This window comes from Callithrix jacchus, chromosome 22 (assembly GCF_049354715.1).
Source record: "Callithrix jacchus isolate 240 chromosome 22, calJac240_pri, whole genome shotgun sequence".
Classification (NCBI taxonomy): domain Eukaryota; kingdom Metazoa; phylum Chordata; class Mammalia; order Primates; family Cebidae; genus Callithrix; species Callithrix jacchus.
In genome coordinates, this window is record NC_133523.1 from 49385486 (window position 1) to 49406595 (window position 21110).

General features: G+C 47.1%; 1 protein-coding gene across 2 annotated transcripts in view; it reads left to right on the forward strand.

The window, feature by feature from the left end:
- The window catches only part of ZNF71 (zinc finger protein 71), a 31336-nt gene extending 24633 nt beyond the window's left edge, over nucleotides 1-6703 (forward strand). For both annotated transcript variants that reach the window (XM_008988724.5, XM_008988729.5), the window contains one exon: nucleotides 4549-6703. In XM_008988724.5, coding sequence (XP_008986972.3) covers nucleotides 4549-6038 — 1490 coding nt within the window. In that variant the 3' untranslated portion in view covers nucleotides 6039-6703. The remainder of the gene's footprint in view (nucleotides 1-4548) is intronic.
- The last annotated feature ends 14407 nt before the right edge of the window (nucleotides 6704-21110 follow it).

Here is a 21110-nt window from a genome sequence, read left to right on the forward strand (position 1 = left end):
CCTTGGTCTGTCCTGGGAACTCTGTGTCCTCAACCTGGGGAGTCTGCCAGACTGTGCCTCAATTTCCCTTGCCTTTGTCAGAGCCTGGAAACTTTCCAGGCTCTGGGGCAGTCATAGGACCCACCTTGTTTGATTCTGTTTTCTCAGGGATTGTTGCCCTTCATTGCCTGATATTCAGTGTCTTCACAACTGTTGTTTTATATATTTTGTTTTAGGCTTCAGGGAATCTCATCATTTATACTCTGTCTTGGACAAAAGCCCCATTTGGGAGGAAAATATGTGTGTGCATGTATAGGTGTGTTGTATGTATTTTTTTAAAGATATGTGTCCGAGGGGAGTCTAAAATAGAAACCAAACTTTAACTCTGGTGAGTGAGATTACAGGAGACTTTTTTTTTTGAGACAGAGTCTTGTTCTGTCACCCAAGCTGGAGTGTAGTAGCACAATCAAAGCTCACTGCAACGTCCACCTCCCAGGTTCAAGCGATTCTCCTGCCTCAGCCTCCTAGGTAGCTGGGAATACAGGCGTTTCAGCTTCCCAAGTAGCTGGGATTACAGGCACCTGCCACCACACACAGCGAATTCTTGTATTTTTAGTAGCAACAGGGTTTCACCCTGTTGTCCAGCTGGTCTCACACTCCTGACCTCAAGTGATCTGCCCGATTCAGCCTCCCAACGTGCTGAGGTTACAGAGACTTCCATTTTCTTCATTACTGTTTTAGTGTTTGATGTTTTAAAAACAAGTGTGAATTACTTTGTAATCAGAAACAAGCATAGAAAGATAGAAAACGGAAAAAGAAACTATGAAAGACAAAAGATTTAGCAATGTGAAGAAATAATGCACCTACATTTGTATCAAAAGGAATGAATAACCTTTTGCACATTAACGGCTTTGGCTAAAGTGCCCTCTGCAGAAGCTTGGGACATCTCCCATGACAGTGGCCATGACATCAGACTTCCTGCTCGTTTTGCTGACCTGATTAGAGAAAAGGTCTGGTGGGGTAGTTTTAATCTGGGTGGCATGGAACTGTGTTTTCAGTTGTCGTGGTTGAGCACTGAGTGTTTACTGTTTGCGAATGATCTCTACTGCAGGGCTTTAACCTGTGAAGGGAGGTGGCTTCCTTCCCCCTGTCCCTCTGCTGGTATTCTGCCCCCAGCTCTCCTGATTTCTTGAGGTAATGTTCACTCCAGGAGACTTCCAGCTGTATTTGCAACCAGGAATCCTGGTCCCCTCCAATCTCTGTCAGCTCATATTCCACAGCATCTCAGAACCCATCCGAACAAAACCAAATTCGCCGTCACCCTTGGAGACAGTGTTCTCTCCACTGAGTCTAGACCCCACACTACCATCTGTGCCAACATCTGGGCATTGTGCCACACCCTGACTGAGGTCTCTAAACCATGATCATTCTCCCGCATTAAGTATTTCTCAGCTCTTTTCCTCTGAGATGGGAAAAGCAATGCATGACAATATAGTCACTCCTCAGGAGCCACAGCTCGGGGCCACACATCCAGGGCTTTTATCCTAGCTGCACCTCAGGTATGTTATGTACCCTTGTATACATGTCTGACTCCATTCTTGGAATCTCTGTTTGCTCATCAGCAAAATGGATGGTCATAACTGTCCACTACTGTACTTAACTCATGTGTGATTGTAAGGCTCTCTAGAGATCCATGAAGATTGCTCAGCATTGTGCCGGGCATGTTGCCAGTGCTCCATACTCGCTCATCTGGTGCCTTCCTTGTGTAGGCTGTGTGAGGAGCTGGGGGGTGAGCAAGGCTCTTGCCTGTGGTCGAGCCTCCTCTTGGGAGCCGATAATAAACAGATCAAGGGACAGGCAGAGAAAAATTGCCCCAGGCCACTGAGTGTTCATACAGAAATGGGCAGGAGGACCTTCCTTCCTTACCTAGGGTGGATTGGGAAGGCTCCTATGGGGGAGTGGGGAACAAACAGTCCTGAAGGATGAGAAGGACATCCATGGCAGGTCTGCAGCACAGCAGGTGCAGAGGCCCTGAGGCAGGAAGAACTTCACACGGACAAGAGGGAGAGCATGGTACTGAAAAATGAAGGAGAGAAGGTGGGCAGGGGATGACTCAGGCAGGCTGGCTGGGTGCTGAGGGCCTTGAGACTGCTGGAAGGTGCTGGCTTCATTCTCAGTACTGTAGGGAGGCCATGGGAGGGCTTGATCTGACTCCTCAGAAGACCCTACTGGAGGAGTGGAGGACGCATCACAGAGGTGAAAATGGGGTGGGGAGGACAGGTAGGAGCTGCTGTTGCATTTCAGGCAAGGACTCATGGTGGCCGGCCAGATCTTTGTCAGTGGGGACAGGGAGATTTGGTCTGATTCAGGCTGTTTGTGCACAGCGGTGCTTGCTAGCAGTCAGGACAGTGGGAGGAAAAGGGTAAGTCGGGGTGCCTGCAAAGTCTCTCTAAAACAGTTTTTTTAATGTTATATTTTAAAATGTGAAAAATACACAGAACATAAAATTTACCATGTTAACCATTTTTAGGAGTACAGTTCAGTGTATTCACAACCAGCCACACCAAAGAAGTGGGTAAGGGGCAGGAGAAATGCCTTAAGGACATCACATTGTTGTGCAGCCATCACCACTGTCCATTCCCAAAACTCTTCATCTTCTGTAAATGAAACTCTATCCCCATTAATCACCAACTTCCATCCCACTCTGCAGCCCCTGGCATCCTCTTGTCTACCTTCTGTCTCTGAGAATCCAACCCCCAGGTACCTCAGAAGAGTGGAATCACATACTATTCATCCTTTCATGTCTGAGTTATTTTACTAAGTCTTTTTGATGGGAACTCTGAAATCCCAAGTTTCCTATCAGATTTGTTAGGCTTGGGCTATCCAGTTGAGATGCCAGGCTTTCCTGAACATTTTGGCCATAGCCCAGAAAGCAGGTCTGACCTGGAGGTGCATGTTTGAACAGTATCAGCCTATGGATAACATTTAGACCCAGATTCACTTAGTGTGGCTTTGAAGGCCTGGTGTGATTCAGGAGAGGGGTCTCAAACTCAGGTGGCCTCAGGGACTACCAGGTGGATAATTTTTGTGGGGGACGGGACAGCTGCACCCCACCCAATGTCTTGTCACCCATAAGAATGAGGCTCCATGTGGCCATATCTTTATGTCTTTTATGAGCTAGCAGCCACATGGACATCAAGTTTTAAATGTTGGGAATGAGTCCCATGATACAGAATCTAGACTCTGGAGAGCCAACCTGGGCTAGATATTGAGGTTTAGAAATGAACAAGATACACGTGGAAGGTGATTGAAGCTGTGGGCACGGAGGTAGTTAGCCAGGGAGGGGTGGATAGGCAGAGAAGAGGGTCTGAACCCAAGCTCCACAGAATGCCTGCCACCCAAGAACCAGGCAGCCGAGAGGGATGTGCTGGGGCAACATGAGGGGTCCTGTGGGTATGAACACTCTTAGTGCTGAGGCTGAGAAGAGGGCCGAGGCGTGGGAGGGCTGGGGCCAGCCAGAGCAGGTGTGTGATGAGCTAGCAGGAGTGGGAGCTCCAGCCAGGAGAGGGGATCTTTATCCAGCAACCCTGGGGCAGCTACATCAAGAGAAGTGGGAAAGGGGCAGGAGAAATGCCCAACTTCTCTCTCCTTTCACTTCCAGTTTCCTAACTTTAGCCAAACACACAGAAAGCCAGTGGGCAAAGTCAGCATCCTGAGTACAGGGCAGGTCAGAGAAGGGTGGAGAATGGAAAGTGGGTTGAAGGAGTAGAGAATAACCAGCACAGCCCATTTAAATGATAGCTATTTACTTATTTATTCTTTTTCTTTATTTTTTTCAATGTTTATTTATTTAGAGACAGGGTCTCACCCTGTCACCCAGTCTGTAGTGCAGTGACACGATCATAGCTCATTGCAACCTCGAATTCCTGGGCTCAAATGATCCTCCCACCTCAGCCTCTCAAGTAGCTGGGACAATAGGCATGTGCCACCATTTCCAGCTAATTTTTAAAAAACAATTTAGTAGCAGTGGGGCATCTCACTACATTGCCCAGACTGGTCTCAAGCATTCCTTGCCTCAGCCTCCCAAAATGTTGGGATTACAGGCATGAGCCACTGTGCCTAACCATCTTATTTCTGATAAAAACATGCTTTGGGTAGCATGACTGGTTGCGGACATGCAGGATGCAGTGAGGAGCACCCTGCAAGTCAGGAGCCAGGTGCGCTCATTCTTGCTCAAGTTTGCAGAGCCTGCTGCAGTTCGTTTCCTGCGAGCCTGGGTCACTGCTGAAGTTTCTCTCTAGGTGCGCCCTATCCAAGCTCCTGGTGCCCCTTTCATCTCTCTTCTGAAGAGACATTGGTTCTCCCTGCTCACCTCCTGTGTTGACTCTGGCCTCAGTTCCATGTCTCCCTCCTCCCTCCCTCTCTGATCCAAGGTTCTTATTTGCTAACTCGCTCTATGCTGTGGGACTCATTGTGGTCGGTTTCATTTGCTCCTTCCGCTATGGAAATTCCCCACTCCCAGCATCTTTAACTACATATATTTGCATCTTCTCTTTTTGTTTCTTTCAGACTGGGAGACTAGACCTGAAATGAAAGAGTTGGACTCAAAAAACGACATTTTGGAAGACAAGCCTTCCGTTGTTGGGGTGGCCATGGGAGGACCCGCGAGGAACGGTTCCCAAGGTCCTGCCTCAGAAGGAGCGTGGGAACCAGGCAGTTGGCCAGGGAGGCCGCAGGGAGATGCGGGGGTGGAGTGGGAGCCATTGGGAATTCCCCAGGGGAACAAACTCTTTGGGGGCTCAGTACCTGGATGTCGTGACCTGAGGGCATTTGCCAACCAAAGCTCTGTCCTGGTCCCCCCACAGCCGGACGACCCCACGGAAAAGGGGGCCTGTCCACCCATAAGGCGTAGCAAGAACTTCTCCAGCACTTCAGACCTCAGTAAGCCCCGCATGCCCTGCGTGGAGAAGAAATCCTATGGCTGCGGTGAGTGTGGCAAGGCCTTTGGTCGAAGCTCGTCCCTGATAAAGCACCAAAGGATCCATACAGGGGAGAAGCCGTTTGAGTGCAACGCCTGTGGGAAGCAGTTCATCGAGCGCTCCTCCCTCACCATTCACCAGCGGGTGCACACGGGCGAGAAGCCCTACGCCTGTGCGGACTGTGGCAAGGCCTTCAGCCAGCGCATGAACCTCACAGTCCACCGGCGCACGCACACGGGCGAGAAGCCGTACGCTTGCCACGTGTGCGGCAGGGCCTTCCGCAAGACCTCGTCCCTCACCCAGCACGAGCGGATCCACACGGGGGAGAAGCCCTACGCGTGCGGGGACTGCGGCAAGGCCTTCAGCCAGAACATGCACCTCATCGTTCACCAGCGCACGCACACCGGGGAGAAGCCGTACGTGTGTCCCGAGTGCGGCCGGGCCTTCAGCCAGAACATGCACCTGACCGAGCACCAGCGCACGCACACGGGGGAGAAGCCCTATACCTGCCAGGAGTGCGGCAAGGCCTTCAACAAGAGCTCCTCGCTCACCCTGCACCAGCGGAACCACACAGGCGAGAAGCCCTACGTGTGCGGTGAGTGCGGCAAGGCCTTCAGCCAGAGTTCCTACCTCATCCAGCACCAGCGTTTCCACATTGGCGTGAAGCCCTTCGAGTGCAGCGAGTGCGGCAAGGCCTTCAGCAAGAACTCCTCGCTCACGCAGCACCAGCGCATCCACACTGGCGAGAAGCCCTACGAGTGCTACATCTGCAAGAAGCACTTCACGGGGCGCTCGTCCCTCATCGTGCACCAGATCGTGCACACCGGCGAGAAGCCCTACAAGTGCGGCGAGTGCGGCAAGGCCTTCAGCCAGAGCGCCTACCTCATTGAGCACCAGCGCATCCACACAGGCGAGAAGCCCTACCGCTGCAGCCAGTGCGGGAAGTCCTTCATCAAGAACTCGTCCCTCACCGTGCACCAGAGGATCCACACTGGCGAGAAGCCCTACCGGTGTAGCGAGTGCGGGAAAACCTTCAGCCGCAACACGAACCTGACGCGCCACCTGCGGATTCACACCTGAGCACTCGGTGCAGGGCTTACTTTGCTGCCAAATACTCGTCTGATCAGCACTGTGAGAAATTCTTCCCTGGGGTGGGGACTCAGGGTCAGGGGAGCTCAGGAACGGGAGGTTGTAGAGCGGCTGTCCGATCACACGTGCCCCCTCCTTACTGGGCCTCAGAAAGCAAGCCCCTCAGTGTCTGACTTATCTGGGAACACTTCAAGGGTCACTGTAGCTGAGCCGTGGCTGCTGGTAACAGACATCATGGTTCCAGACTAGCCCTCTGAGTAACTGTCCTGTGAGCTTGGGCAGGTCACACCAGCCTCCACATCTGTTCCTCCACATCTGTTTCTTCAATGGCCAAGTGGAGGTGGTGGGGAGGGAGTGGCCTCATCAGGTAAACCTTGAACCGTCTCGCCCTTTGTCAGATACACCCTGGCATCCAGATGCAGCTTGTCGCCATCTGCATTTTCTCGGTGGGTTGGGAGCCTGCTGGCCTTTCTGTCCCTCCACCCACCACCATTTCCCTGCAGCATACGCTGGAAGACACTAGTTTGCCAGTTGTTTGCGAGGGGAGAGAAATTTTTTTTCAGAGTTAGCAAATAACAATACTGTTTTGAATGCCAAAGTTTCTTAGAGTGGTTTGTTACATTTTTTTAAAAAATAAAACTTTTAATTAAGGGACACCATGTCATTTTAAACAGTCTTCTGTTTTGACTAGTTGTCTGGTCAAAATTGGCTTCAGTGATTGTAGGCGGAGCAAGAGGGAAAAGAAACAGCAGCAGGTTTGATATTCAAGATTAAATGTGCATGGATTCAATAAGTATACACATCTGAGCACAGACTTTTTATAGCTATTTTTGCAGCTAAATGTGAAGGCAACTGTCTTAAGTCCCTTCCTGCTGCTGTAACAAAAGAACTTAGACCGGGTAATTTATTAACAATAGAAATGTATCACTTATGGTTCTGGATGCTGGGAAGTCCAAGATCAAGGCTCTGGCAGATTTGGTGTCTGATGGGGTATGTTCTTCTTCGGTAGTGCTTTTATGTGTCCTCATGTGGTTGAGAACGATAGACTTCCTCAGGCCTCTTATAAGGGTGCTAATCCCAGTCACAAGGTCTCTGCCCTCATCTGCTCATCACCTCCCAGAGACCCCCCTTTCATACTATTACACTGGGGACTAAGTTTCCAGCACGTGAATGTGGGGAGGCACCAACCGTTAGACCATACCAGTAACTTTAAGTGAGTTTCCTAAGGTCGAGTGAAGCTCTGTTTACACGTAAGAGTGTTCCTCAAAGGTTACTTTCTCTTGAGCATTTTAGGCCGTCCTCTCTATGTTGATATTTGATACTACTGGTTGCTAATGTCCTGGCATTTCCCATTGTTCCACACTCCCTGACACTGGTGTACATAAAGAAATAACAGAAAAAAAAATTATATCAGCAAGCACATTCTGCAAATAGCAAAAACAGCCACTGTGATGTGTATAAACAAGGTTGACCATTTTTCAAATTCTGGCAGACAAGTGGGCATCAGGGTGGGTTTGATCTAGCCTCTCATCATTGGAGCCATAGCTCTGGTTCTCTCTGTGACTCTCTGGCTTTCCCTTCATGAGTTAGCTTCATCCTCAGGCTGGCTTCCCATGTGGGATTGTGGTGGTTTCCAGCAGTGAGTCTTGATCAGACATTGTTTTAGTTGCACCTGTTGTAGCAATAAATGAGATGACATGTGTGTACTGCAAAGAATGGGGTGTTACAGCAGTCAACAAATATTAGCTAATATGTACACAAGATTTCACTACTCTTCAGTGGCAAAATGGAGGACGAAGGCAGTCTAAGGCCCTTTGGAGAGATGAAATGGCTTTTAACCCTCACAGGATCCTTGAGGTAGGGATTCATGTGCATGTCGTACAGATAAGGAATCTGAAGTTCAGTGAGGCAAGGTAAGCTTTCTGAGGGAACACAGCATGGAAGAGGAGGGGCCAGGGTGTGAGCTGGGGTCCACTGGGGCGCCAAGGTTCATGCTCCTACACTGGACTACTTCTGGAGATGGACATATTGAATTTCTCAGGATTTGACTCCTGGCCTTGGTTTCCTGGACTCCCCGATATGTGAAGCAGAGATGGGGTCGAGGCTGCATCATCATGATCCCCCGCTCCCATCCAGAGAACTGGCTAGGCCACCTCTGAGGTCCCTTCTGTTTGTTTTCCCTGCAACCCAAGCTGATATGGAGGTCACTGAGGTTCCTCTGGAGTGGTTGCTGCAGTGCCAGGTGGGTCTCACTCCCCTGGGCTCCTGCCTCCTGGGCAAGCTCCCCACTCAGTGGGAAATTCCATGTTTCCCCAAGAGGAGCCCTGAGGGGCTGGAATAATGGCCTCATTGATGGAGTCACCACCCTCCTCTGAGGAGCTTCTCTTATAACCCCCACTCTACAGGTGGGAAACAGGCTCGTAGAGGTTCAGCCACCTGCCCAAGGTGGATTCAAACCTAGCCTGACTCCAGAAGCTGGACTGCAGTCCATGGCACCACTCCGCCCCTCAGTTCCTCAGTCGCGTACTTACTGAAGTCAAAATTAAATTTACCCCCATGAAAATGTGGGTTTGGGGAGGATGAAGCAGGTCATGCACCTGCTTTTTAACAGTCTCCTACCCCATACATTGGTCCAAGGCACTATTTGGGGTTATGTGCTGGCCTTCCTGTTCAGCCTCACAGGGCCCCGTGCCCAGGCCTGACGCAAGCCTGGCCTTGAGGTAGAGGTTGTGGCGCTAGATGGGGTCTGAATGATCCCAATTCCAGGTCACTAGGGGTCCATACCACGCACTCGCCACATCACTCGGAGCAAATGCCAAACTCCTCACAAACTTCCATATGATGCAGCCTCTCCCACCTCTGGTCCTGCTCCCCTTCCTCACTCTGCTCCAGCCACACTATGTTTCCTTCCATTCCCAGTGCTGGCCCAGCCAGCTCCCACTGCAGCGCCCTCTCCCTTCCTGACCTGGCACCCACGCTGAGCTTCCTCAGGCCCCTGATGCTCATTTTCACATGTCGGCCTGGCTTGGCTCCAGTGCCCAGCAGTTCCATTGCACAGTGAGCTCCAGTGGTGCTGAGAAGGCACGTTATAGACATGGATGCTGTCCACATCAGCTGACTTTAGGTAAACGATTATTATATGTAATGTGGTTGGGCCTCATCTAATCAGTTGAAGATCTTATGAGCAAAACCAGTTTCTTGAGGAAGAAAGTCTGCCTCAGGATTACAGTGCCAACTCTGGCCTGAGTTTCCAGCCCACCAGCCTGTCTTAGGGATTTGGGACTTGCCAGCTCCCACAGTAGCACGAGCCAGTTATTTAAATGAAATCTATTTATATATAAGCATACATATGCCATATGTATAACAAGAAATAGAAGGTATATAAAAAGATATGCCCAAGATACACATAGGGCTGGGCGTGGTGGCTCACACCTATAATCGCAGCACTTTGGGAGGCTGAGGTGGGAGGATCACTTGAGACCAGGAGATTTAGACCAGCCTGGGCAACATAGCAAGACACCTCTACAGAAATGTTAGAAATATTAGCCAGGTGTGGTGCTGTGTACCTGTAGTCCCAGCTACTCAGGAGACTGAGGTGGGAGGATTGCCTGAGTCCAGGAATTAGAGGTTGCAGTGAGATAGGATTGGACCATTGCACTCCAGACTGGGTGATGGAAGACTCTCAAAAAAAAAAAAAAAAGAAAAAGAAAGGCTGGGTGCAGTGACTCACGGCTCACACCTGTAATCCCAGCACTTTGGTAGGCCAAGGTGGGTGGATCACCTGAGGTCAGGAGTTTGAGAGCAGCCTGACCAACATGGTGAAAACTGGTCTTTACTAAAAATGCAAAGTTAGCTGGGCGTGGTGGCTTGTGTCTGGAATCCCAGCTACTTGGGAGGCTGAGGCAGGAGAATCACTTGAACCCGGGAGGCAGAGATTGCAGTGAGCCAAGATCACTCCATTGCACTCCAGCCTGGGCAAAAAGAGAGAAACTCCATCTCAAAAACAAAACAAAACAAAAAACCCAATCTATATATGATATATAATGTATATATTATAAATACATAATATATAATGGCATATATATATATCTACATAACACATACGGGATACATATGATCTACATAAGGCAATCTATATGATAGGACATATGTAAATATATTAATTTGTCACTCCTGCATCTCTGGAGAATCGTAACTCATAACACAGCCCTTTATTAAACACTGCCCCCCCATCATCCCCTGCTTCATATTCCCCATCTCATGTACTGCAGTGTGTACTGATACCTGTTTTCTCTCTTTACCATCCGTCTCCATCACGGGCACAAGGGGAGCGATCTGAATGTCGCTGTTTCTTCTCACTGTTGTTTCCCCAGCATGTGGCATGGCACCGGTACATAGTAGGTGCTCAGTAAGTGTCTGTTGAATCAAAGAGTTAATGGTAGGTGCTCAATAAATGCTTCCCGGCTGAATCAAAAATAAGCAAGTGAGTTTTCTGAGGCAGCAGCCCATTCCATCCTGGACCTAACACAGTCTCTGGAGACCTGGATCTGACTTGGATTCCTCAGCCTTTTGTCCACAGCCCCTGTTTGGTTTAACATGTAGGTTTTATTATTATTCAGGGAAGGCAAGGCCTATAGGTTAGGAGATACCAGTGAGTGAAAAGAGAGTTGTGACAGTTTCTGAGAGGATAGGGTAGTGCCAGGCCACGTGGGAAGCTGCAGGGTGGGTCAGGAGGCAGAGGGGCCGGGAGAGAACGTGGGCAGGAACCTTCCTGTGTCTTCCACAGCAAGGAGCAGAATTGGCTTCTCTGAGTAATTTAGTGGCTCTGAGGCACAAGCACTGTCCTGTTGTCTGGTTCCCAGCCCTGGGTGATGAGGGCAGGTGCACAGAGGCCTTGAGTTTGGGAGCCTACTGGAGGAGGTGCTGGGTGTGGGCATGGATTGGGTGGTTTGCTTGTGAAAGGCACGCTCTCACGGGGGTCATTTTCTATCTCTAGCAATAACCCAGATCTGGGAGGGACAGTCCCTCCAAGGTCAGCAAGGCTTCAAGATGACAAAGCATCAGAAAATAAAAGGCATGTTGAGTACACCTTCGCCCCAGCCAAAGAGAATCCCCTGCATTCGGCCTTAGAGAGGACAGCTGGAGAAGGCTCCTGGGTCAGGTTTTGGCTGAGGGGCAGCCTCAGGAGACCCAGGCTGCGGAGGGAAGGGCCTTCTACTCCTCCCTGCCTAGACATCGTCTTATTGTAGGGATCCCAGTCAGTACCTGGGAACCCACTGTGTCTGCCCCAGAGCATGACGAAGGGACCTCCTGGGTGGACTGACAGCCCTGGCAGCTGCCGATTGCTGGCCTAAAAGTGGTCCAACTGAGGGACTGGGCCTCAGCTCACAGCCTCAGATATGGGGGAGAGGAGGAAGCTCTTCCTGCAGAATCCCAGTGTGACGGCAGTTCCCAGATTACACAAGATGAGCTAGGTATCCTCTCCAAAATCACAGACTTTTCTATGACTCCAGACAAGTGAAGTGTAGGGCTGTGAACATGAGTGATTTGAGTCAAGCAGGTGCACTATCCAACACACACCTTATGGCCCTAATATTTTATTATAAATACTATTATTTATTAATAGAAAGTTTATATTTGTCATAGAAAGTTTATATAAAAGTTTATATTTGTGACATTTATTAATAGAAAGTTTATATGTGTAATGTAAATATTAAATATGTACATATGAGTTACATACATTAACAGGGCTTACATTATGAATATAGGGTAATACTATTCTCTTTCAGTTGAGGAAACAGGCTCAGAACAATAATAATTTGTTCGAGATCATGGAGCTGAAAAGCCAGACTTTTATGTGCAATGTTTCTAATTTCTAAATGGCAATGAATTTATATATTTATTAAGAAATGCTACTTTGGGTCAGGCGCGGTGATATGTGCCTATTGTCCCAGCCACTCTGGAGGCTAGGGTGGGAGGATTACTTGAGGCCAGAAGTTGGAGGCTGCAGTGAGCCATGACTGAACCACTGCACTCTAGTCGGGGCAGGAGAGTGAGAGCCTGTCTCAAACAAAGAAGATATTCTCTTTGGGCCTGCACTGGACAGGCCACACAAAATACCCCTGGGGAAGAAGCAGTATTGACTCCTGGCTTGCAGCCTGTGTAGGGACAACAAGTGATCAGGTGGGGTCTGAGGTCAGGGAATCCTGGACCCAGCTGCTAGTTGTACCACTTATCAGCTGGTGCTCGCTGAGCTCACTTGGTACCTGGGGATGGTCCTAGCATCTTCTGTGCAGGGGTGAGGCTCGTGGTGAAGTTATAGACTTCGTGCTGGTTTGCATGGACTAGTTGCAACAACAAGCCCCAAAGACCAGGAGACATCTCACACTGGAAAGTATTCCTTGTTAATCAAGTCTGATTCTGCTGTTCTCCCTCAGCAAGAGGATCTACTCCATGGAGTGACTCAGGGATCAAGCTCCCTCCACCATCTTGAGTGCATAATTTTTCAAGTAGACAGCTGGGTAGCAGACAGGGGAGGACAAAGGCATTTCTGGACACGTAGCTTTCCTCTCCTTCCACTGGTGAGCAGTGTTCCTTATGCCCTCCTGCATGTGAAGGGTCATGGGACGTGCGCTAGAACCCTTACATTTTAGCTGCATCTCCCAGTCTCCCTTGCAGCTAGGTGTGGCCATGAGACTAGGTTCCAGCCAATGAGGTGTAAATAGCAATATCATTTTGCCACTTCCAGGAGACTGACTACTGCATTCAGATTCTGGTTTTGCCACTTCTCTGTTGAGGAACTTGGAAAAGTGACTTAGTTTCTCTGGTGCATCAGGTACCTCATCTGTAGAGTGGGGATAACAATAGTATCTGCCTTAAAGTGTTGCCAAGAAGTGAAGTAACAATGATGAATTTAGAACAGTACTTATGGCCAGATGTGGTGGCTCACACCTGTAATCCCAGCGCTTTGGGAGGCTGAGGTGGGCAGATCACTTGAGGTCGGGAGTTCGAGACCAGCCTGGGCAACATGGTGCAACCCTGTCTCTACTACAAAAAACATACAAAAATTAGCTGTGTGTGTTGCCACACACCTGTAGTCCCAGCTACTTGGGAGCTTGAGGCATGAGAATCCCTGAGGCAGAAGATGCAGGTTGCAGTGAGCTGAGATCGTGCCACTGCACTGCAGCCTGGGCAGCAGAGTGAGACCCTGTCAAAAAAAAAAAAAAAAAAAGGATAGTATTTACACATGGGAAGTTGTGTTATGTGTTATCATTATCAGTATAATAATACTTACATTTTATTTTTTGAGACTGGGTCTTGCTCTGTCCTGAGACTGGAGTGCAATGGTGTGATCATGGCTTACTGCAGCCTTGACTTCCTGGGCTCAAGTGATCCTCCCACCTCAGCCTCCTCAGTAGGTGGGACTACAGGTGTGTGCCACCACATCTGGCTAAATTTTAAACATTTTTCTTGTAGAGATAGGATCTCTCTATGTTGCCCAGGCTGGTCTCAAACTCCTGGGCTCAAGCAATCCTCTCTCCTCAGCCTCCCAAATCACTGGGGTTACAGGTGTAAGCTGCTACACCGAGCCAATAATACTTTTACTATCACCTCTTAAGGTTGATGTAAGGTTTAAGTATGAACAAGCTCCATGTCTATTATCAGAACAAGTTTCCCTGATGCTATTTGTCTACCAAGACCAGGAAGAAATATTAGGAATTATATCCATCTATCCACTCCCTCCTCCCCCGGCACCACCCCATGAGGCTCAATAGATTTTCCATTTCTTTCATGATATGTACTCATTTGCCCAACAAATCTTTTTCAAGGCATGAAAATTCATAGGGGGATCAAGATGCCTTTTTGGGTCCAAGTTTCTTTTAAGAGATGCCTACAGGGATGTAAATGTTTATTTATAGCTCATCACCCTTTTTACAGAGAGGTTGAGAGGTGGAAAGAAATGGAGGGAAGGAAGAGGTAGGTGAGAATTTGGCATTTTTCATTGTTGATCCAATGTAGCACAGGGAGGTTGGTGTGAACAGATGCATGTGGAAAGGAGAAGGAGAAATTTGGGTCAGGAAGGAGCCTGAGCTATTTTTTCTCTCCCCCTTAGTGGTGGGTGAGTAGCTGTTTTAGGGAAAAAGAAAGTGGAAAAAAGGAAATAAGAGAGTGAATGCTTAATATATGAATACTCAGAACTTCTGCGCCCTCTGATAAGTAGGAATCTCAAGAGACAAGAGGTTTTGGGGGTGAGCAGGGAGTCATTCATTCAACAAATATCTGAGCACCTACTCTGTGCCAGGCAGTGTTCCAGGGTCTGGGAAGCCAGCAATGAACAAATCAAAGTCTTTTGCCTTATGGAACCACCACTTCCAATTTCTGGGCATGATCAAAGAATGGGATGAAATGGAGAGAGGAGGGGGAGGCTGCCTCAAGTGGCCAGAGAAGGCCACTCTAAGAAGGTAACATCTGAGCAGAGACACACTTGGCAAAGAGAAGACAGTTATATAGGTATCTAAGGAAGACATTCTCCTTTCATCCAACTGTTCACCGATGCTTTGCTTAGAAGAGAGAAACATTGGCAACATCCAAGAGTCCATCCTTAGAAGATTGGCTAAATAGATCAGGATTTAACTAAGTGAGAAATGAGGAAGAAGAGTTGAATATTTGAATATGCTAAGAGTTCTGAATTACAGAATTAAATGAAAACAAAGAACAATCAATGACAGCATACATGTTTAATCTCATTTGTGGTTTTTTTCAAGTGAGGGGGCTTCAGGGGCTTTCAGTCAATAGCTATTTACTGACTTTCATAGAAGGCTTTCAATAAATTAACAACGTATATTGAAGTAGTGCTTTTCTGCTAATTATCAGCTGTGTATGTAGAGTGTATCAGTCAGTTTTGCTGTGTGACAGACCACTCCAAAACATAGTAACTTAAAATAACAAGCATTATTAGCTCATGAATGTGGCCATTTGGGCTAAGTTCAACTGGACAGTTCTGGCCTCAGCTGACCTCATAAGTTCAACTGTGAATGGGCTGCCTGGTCTAGAATAACCTTGTCCAAGACAACTCGCCTTTCCTCCCTGGGCATCTAATCCTCTAGCAATCTAGGTTAAGCTAGTGCACATGACTGAGTAGGGATTTGAGAGGAAGAGAGAGCACTGAATCCTGGATATGCCATTTCTGAGCTGACCTCTCAAGGGGGTCTGAGGCTCACAAATGATCACTATTTGGAAATGGCCACATAAACTAGATACATCCACACAGTGTGGTTAATTCCCTGAAGTTGCCAAAACTCATGAAATAGATTCCCTCCTTGTGGGATGATCCTTACTGATAGGATTCCCTGCTTGGTGCCACAGAGCCCTGCCTTATGGGACACAGGAGATGTACCAGAGGATAGAACAACAGATCACCTGGCCATGAACTAGTCTTTTGGCAGAGCCTTGCTCAGCAGGGGTCCATGATCTTGGATGTCTCAACTGGGCAGATCATAGACTGCATCCTGCCAAATGATGAGCACAGTTTGGGTCACTCATTTTCTTTTTAATTCAATGAGTTTTCATCATTAAAACATTGAGAGAGTTTGCATTTACAAACACCATCTTTCTTTCGTTTAAGTCTTTCAAAACAACATTCATAGGCCATCTGGTATGTGTCAAGACGTGTTCTAGGTTCTGGAGGCTCAGGTAAATTAGAAACACACGGCCCCTGACATCATGGGTCTGTACCATTTTAGAAACAAAGCAGACGGTAAGCAAAAGGAGATATTCATAACATAATGAGCTCCAGCTTATTTTGAGAAATTGAAATATCAAAATTCACTGGGCCAGGAACTCCATTAGAGGATATAATAGAAAAATAGCTAAGAACAGTATCACAGTGGTTCTAGGTAAACAAAGAGCTCAAGGTCAGAGACTCAAAGCTCTCTGGCCCTTGTAGCATTGTGAATATCATCCTATTAGGTACAGAGATATGTTTCAGGCATACTGGGTGTCACCTGTGGTGTCTAGCACATAGTGAATGCTCTGTGAATGTCTGTCTGTCTCTTAAGTGATTAGGGAAGCTGTGCCTTTTCTGGTGACCAGATCATTAGTAAGAACACTTATTCATCCATTCAGCAATTCCAGAGTGGTTTGATTTTGTGAAGGACTCACTCTTGCGGAGGGACCACATCATTTAAGACTAATCCTGACAAAAAGCTGGTGGGTATATCTATTCACCAGCTAAAGCGACACTAAAATAAAAGCCACGGTTTACAATGTATGTAATTGGTTATATTTGAAAGCATGAGAAATTGTAGCCATGCTGTAAATCTGCAATAACATTCCTCTTGTGACCCCACCTTGGAACATAAAAATAGGGCTTTGCCAATAACTCACATGTATAGCACTCTCCTCCCCATTCTCCTCCTTCTCCCAACCCAGAATAACAAACAGCCTGAATCCTGGGCACATCTTTCCCTGAGTTTCCTTTCTGTACTTTTCCCCTGTTAAGAGCTGTTTGGGAAATCATGTTAATTATTTCAATCAGGTTGTGTCCAGGCCCTGCTGTCCTAAGAACAAAAGCTGTCACTTAAAAATGACTTTGCAGTTCTTGCCCTCATCTACTTTCATCCCACGCTGTCCACAGTCCAGAGATCTTTGTTTCCATGTAACAGCAGGGCTTTCCCCAGGCGGATGGGTTCTTTGAGGGGGGTGGGGGGGAATCTCCAACTAGTCTGTGTAGCGGGTCAGCACCACGGAACAGCTAATGGTTTGAATGGTTCAGAACTGTGGACAGTTCATGCCAGACAGATTCAGCACCACGGACAGCCTCCAAACGCAGCTCGTGATATGAATGGTTCAGCACTGCAGACAGTCCGAGACTCGCAAGGCAGCCCTGCTGGAAATGGTTCAGCACCACGGACAGCTCTGCCAGTATCCTTCAGAACTCCGGGCAGCTCATGCCAGAATGGTTCAACACCACGGGCAGCCCCACGGCGTCGCAGGACAGTCCCCCCTCCACTGCAGCCTCTCAGGATAGGCTGTTCTGGGACTATTCCAGCATCATGAACAGCCCTGCTAATATCCATCAGAACCCCGGGCGGCTCATGATGGTTCAGCACCATGGGCAGCCCCCAGCCTCGCAGGACAGCCTGTGCTGAAACTAGTCCAGCATCACGGAGAGCCCCAATGGACTACTTCTGCAACATGGACAGAAACAAGTGTCATTTCGAACCACCTGTGCTAGCTTTAGGCACTCTTCTGAGCTGATTCCTGATCCCACTTTGCAGCCCTCACCCTTGGAGGCTCTGATGGGGCTATTTGGGTAATCCAGGCTCTTCTGGAGTTGACCTCAGAAATGCAGGCATCCAACAGGCAATGTGATCAAAAGGTAACTCTGGATTTTCTCCACACACACACACAAAACTTGATCCCGCTTAGTGCACTTCGGGGCACTCAGTTGCTCAGGCCCAAAGGCCATAAGTCTCCCTTGATTTCTCTCTTTCTTTCACACCTCATACTCCACGCATTAGTGAGTCCTCTCAGCTCCACCCGTAGAGCAAATCCTGAATCTACCCACTGTTCTCCATCCCCACTGCCACTGCCTTACTCCAGGCCACCGTCACTTCTCACCTGGCTTACTGCAAGAGCCTCCTAAGTGATCTTCCTACTTTATTGCCCCTTCTAGTGCATTCCCCATACAGCAGTTTGAGTGACCCTTAGAAAATGTAAACCAGCTTCTATCACACCATTCCTCAGTACCTGCCGCTACTTTCCAGTACACGTACCATAAAATTCAAAGATCTTCGTGTGGCTTTCCTGACCCTGGATGCCTCTCTATCTTACATCCCGTTACTCCCTCCCTTTCCTGGTCACACTGGCCACACCACCTCCTTGATTCCTCAGGGCCTTTGCCGCTGACGTGCTCTGTCCACGGTGCTGAATGCATTCACCTGTGGATTCAACCGTAACTGTCTCCTTTCCACCATTTGGTTCTGAGCTCAAAATGTTACCTTTTCTAACAGGCCTTCCCCTACCATCCCCAACTAAAGTGACTTCAAAGTTACTGTCACAGTGATTTATTTCACAGAATTTAATACTTCACAGAATTTAGCGCAAACTATATTTCATTTTGCATGTAGTGGTTTACTTGACATTGTCTGTTTTCGTTATTAGAATATAAGCTCCATTAGGCCACAGATATCAATTGCCTTAGCTACCCGGAACAGCGTCTGTCACATGGCAGTTGTTTAATAAATATTAGTTGAATGAGTGAATGAATTAATGAGTGGATGAATTATCAGCCCTGCATTAATTTTTCTTTTCCTGGCTAGTCATGGAGCCCCAAAAAGGTGTCAACAGCACTCACCTCCTGGTAAAATTGTGGTCCAGGATTTGAAGTCTGTGTTGGGGTCCCCAAGATCACCGTCAGGCTTGATGATTTCCTGGGAGGACTCATGAGAGACTCAGCACATAGTCATACTCACGGCTATGATTTGCTACAGTGAAAGTATACAAAGCACAATCAACAAAGGGAAAAGGCCCATGGGCATAACACATCTGTACTCCACCCCTGGACTTGCCCTGAGGCTGTGGCAAGGCAGAGAATGTGTTATGTTACAACAGGATAATGAAGAGTCAGAACCAATAATGTAGTCTACCACACCAAGTGGTGGCGTGTAGCTATAATTTATTAATCGTGATTTTATTTCCCTTTTAGGTTATGGCACTTGAAACTGATTTTCCATTTATAGGAATGCTGTAAAGTTTCCATTTAAAGGGACTTCTTAAATGGTTTTAGAAGACAAATTCATTTTAAATAAAAATATTATGTAAATAGGAATGCAGGTGTTATGTGGAAATGGAAGCAGTCATGAAGATGTTATTCGCTGCTGCAGACACAGGGCAGATATTGAAAAAGGATGTTTTAGAGGTTGAAGTTTGAGAAACATTAAAGTAAGACATAAAAGAGGATTCCAGGCACTCTTCCTTCATTGTTTTCTTCTCTTTCGGGAAGAAATCACCCCTAAGGGGTCATTCAGTAACAACCCTCAGAATTCTGGGGAAGGCCCTCAAACTTGAGTCCATTTTGAAACAACCATAAATTATCTGGACTATCAGGATTGTAACTGAAGTTTTTTCCCCCATATTGAGGACCTGCTGTTTGAGAATTATAGTGGTAATACTGGTGGCATTTACTGTGCTCTCAAAATTATGAGGCATATGTATTAACTTACATGATGTTCACAATAATCCTATTAGGTAGAAACTATTATTGTCCCCATTTTGCAGTTAAGGAAACTGAGACCCAGTTAATTCACTTCCCAAAGTTATACCGATGGTACATGGTTAGATCTGCATCTGGATGCCCAGCTCTTAACCCTCTCAAGATTCTGTGACTTGGGGCGGCTCCCCTGGCTTCCTGCACTAAATGTCTTGTTATCAGGGGAAGTGAGGATTGGATGAAATGTCGAATTCTTGGCAGTTTATCTCTCTTCTCTGCACACTCTGAGCTATCTTTGGAATGGCAGGAAATTCATGTCCTGAACATATAAATGACAGAAGTTTCCCTCCCCATTACATCACCTATCTGAAAACTCCTGGGCAAACCCAATCTCAGTCGTTCCATCATCTTGCTCTGTGTCCTTTGCATGACTCATTTAATGCCTTTGTGCCTCAGTTTTCTTCTCTGTAAAATAAGGGTAATAATATCACCACTTTTGGCTGTTGGAATTAAATGAGATAATATCAATAAGATGCCTTTCCTTATAGTATTTTTTTGAATAAATGGCAGTTATTTTTGTTTTTCTGATTAATCAGGGTAATTCAATTATCTATCCATTTGGAAAAGGAGATTAAATCTTTACCTCATACCATTCAAAAAATTCCAAAAGGTTCAAGCAAAATAAACATATAAAATAAGACTGTAAAATAAAATATAAGATTATATGGGAAAAAGTGTTTATGAGAATCGGGTGAGGCCAGGTGAAGTGACTCATGCCTGTAATTCCTAGCACTTTGAAAGGCTGAGCCAGGAAGATTAGTTGAGGCCAGGAGTGTGAGACCAGCCTGGGCAACATAGTGAGACCCCATTTCTACAAAAAATTAAAAAATTGCCAGGTGTGGTGGCACATGCCTGCAGTTCCAGCTACTCAGGAGGCTGAGGCAGAAACATCACTTGAGCCCAGGAGTTCAAGGCTGCTGTGAGCTATGATCACACTATTGCACTCCAGCCTGGGTAACAGAGTGAGACCTTGTTTTAAAGAGCGAGAGCGAGAGTGAGAGTGGGGGGCGGGGAGAGAGAAAGAGAGAGAGAGAGAGAGAGAGAAAGAGAGAGAGAGAGAGAGCGCACCAAGAAAGGGCATCTTAAATAATATCCCAAGAGCAAAAATTATAAAATTAAAAAAAAATGATATCTTGGATTTTTATTAAAATTCAAAACTTCAGGCACTGTGTAAACACAATAAAAACAGAATGGACAGGCCAGGAGAAAATACTCACCACAGATAGAGTAACAGGCAAATGATTAATGTCCAGAATATAAAAAGAATGCCCATTAATCAGTAAGTAAAAGCTACATAAACAAATAAAGCAATGTGGAGATAAAACAGTAAATTCACAGATGAGGGAATAAGTCTGTTCAACAAATATGTGAGTTTACTTTCCTCACTAGTAATCGGGGAGTGTAGCTGAGACGACACAGGGACACCGTTTTCCCCCTACCTATGGCTTTGTAGAAAATGTTTTAAATTTAACGTCGCCTCCATGAGAGCTGCTTGGCTGTAGTCACTGCATTGTAAATTTGAACAATGAGCATTGCTAATAATAGCAGCATTAGGTACTTTTTAAAGAATTGTAAATGTATTGCTTATTATTGTTATTATTGTTTTACTTTCCCAGCAATCCTGGGACTTGGTAACCATAATTATTCCCACTTAACAGAACGGGCAACTGAGGCACGGGAGTTTTAAGTGACACACCCGAGTGCTCACTAGTAACAAGTGACAAAGCCAGCCGCTGGCCCCAGGCGGTCGGGCCTCAGAGTCCCCGGATTGTCACACCCTGTCCCAGCTT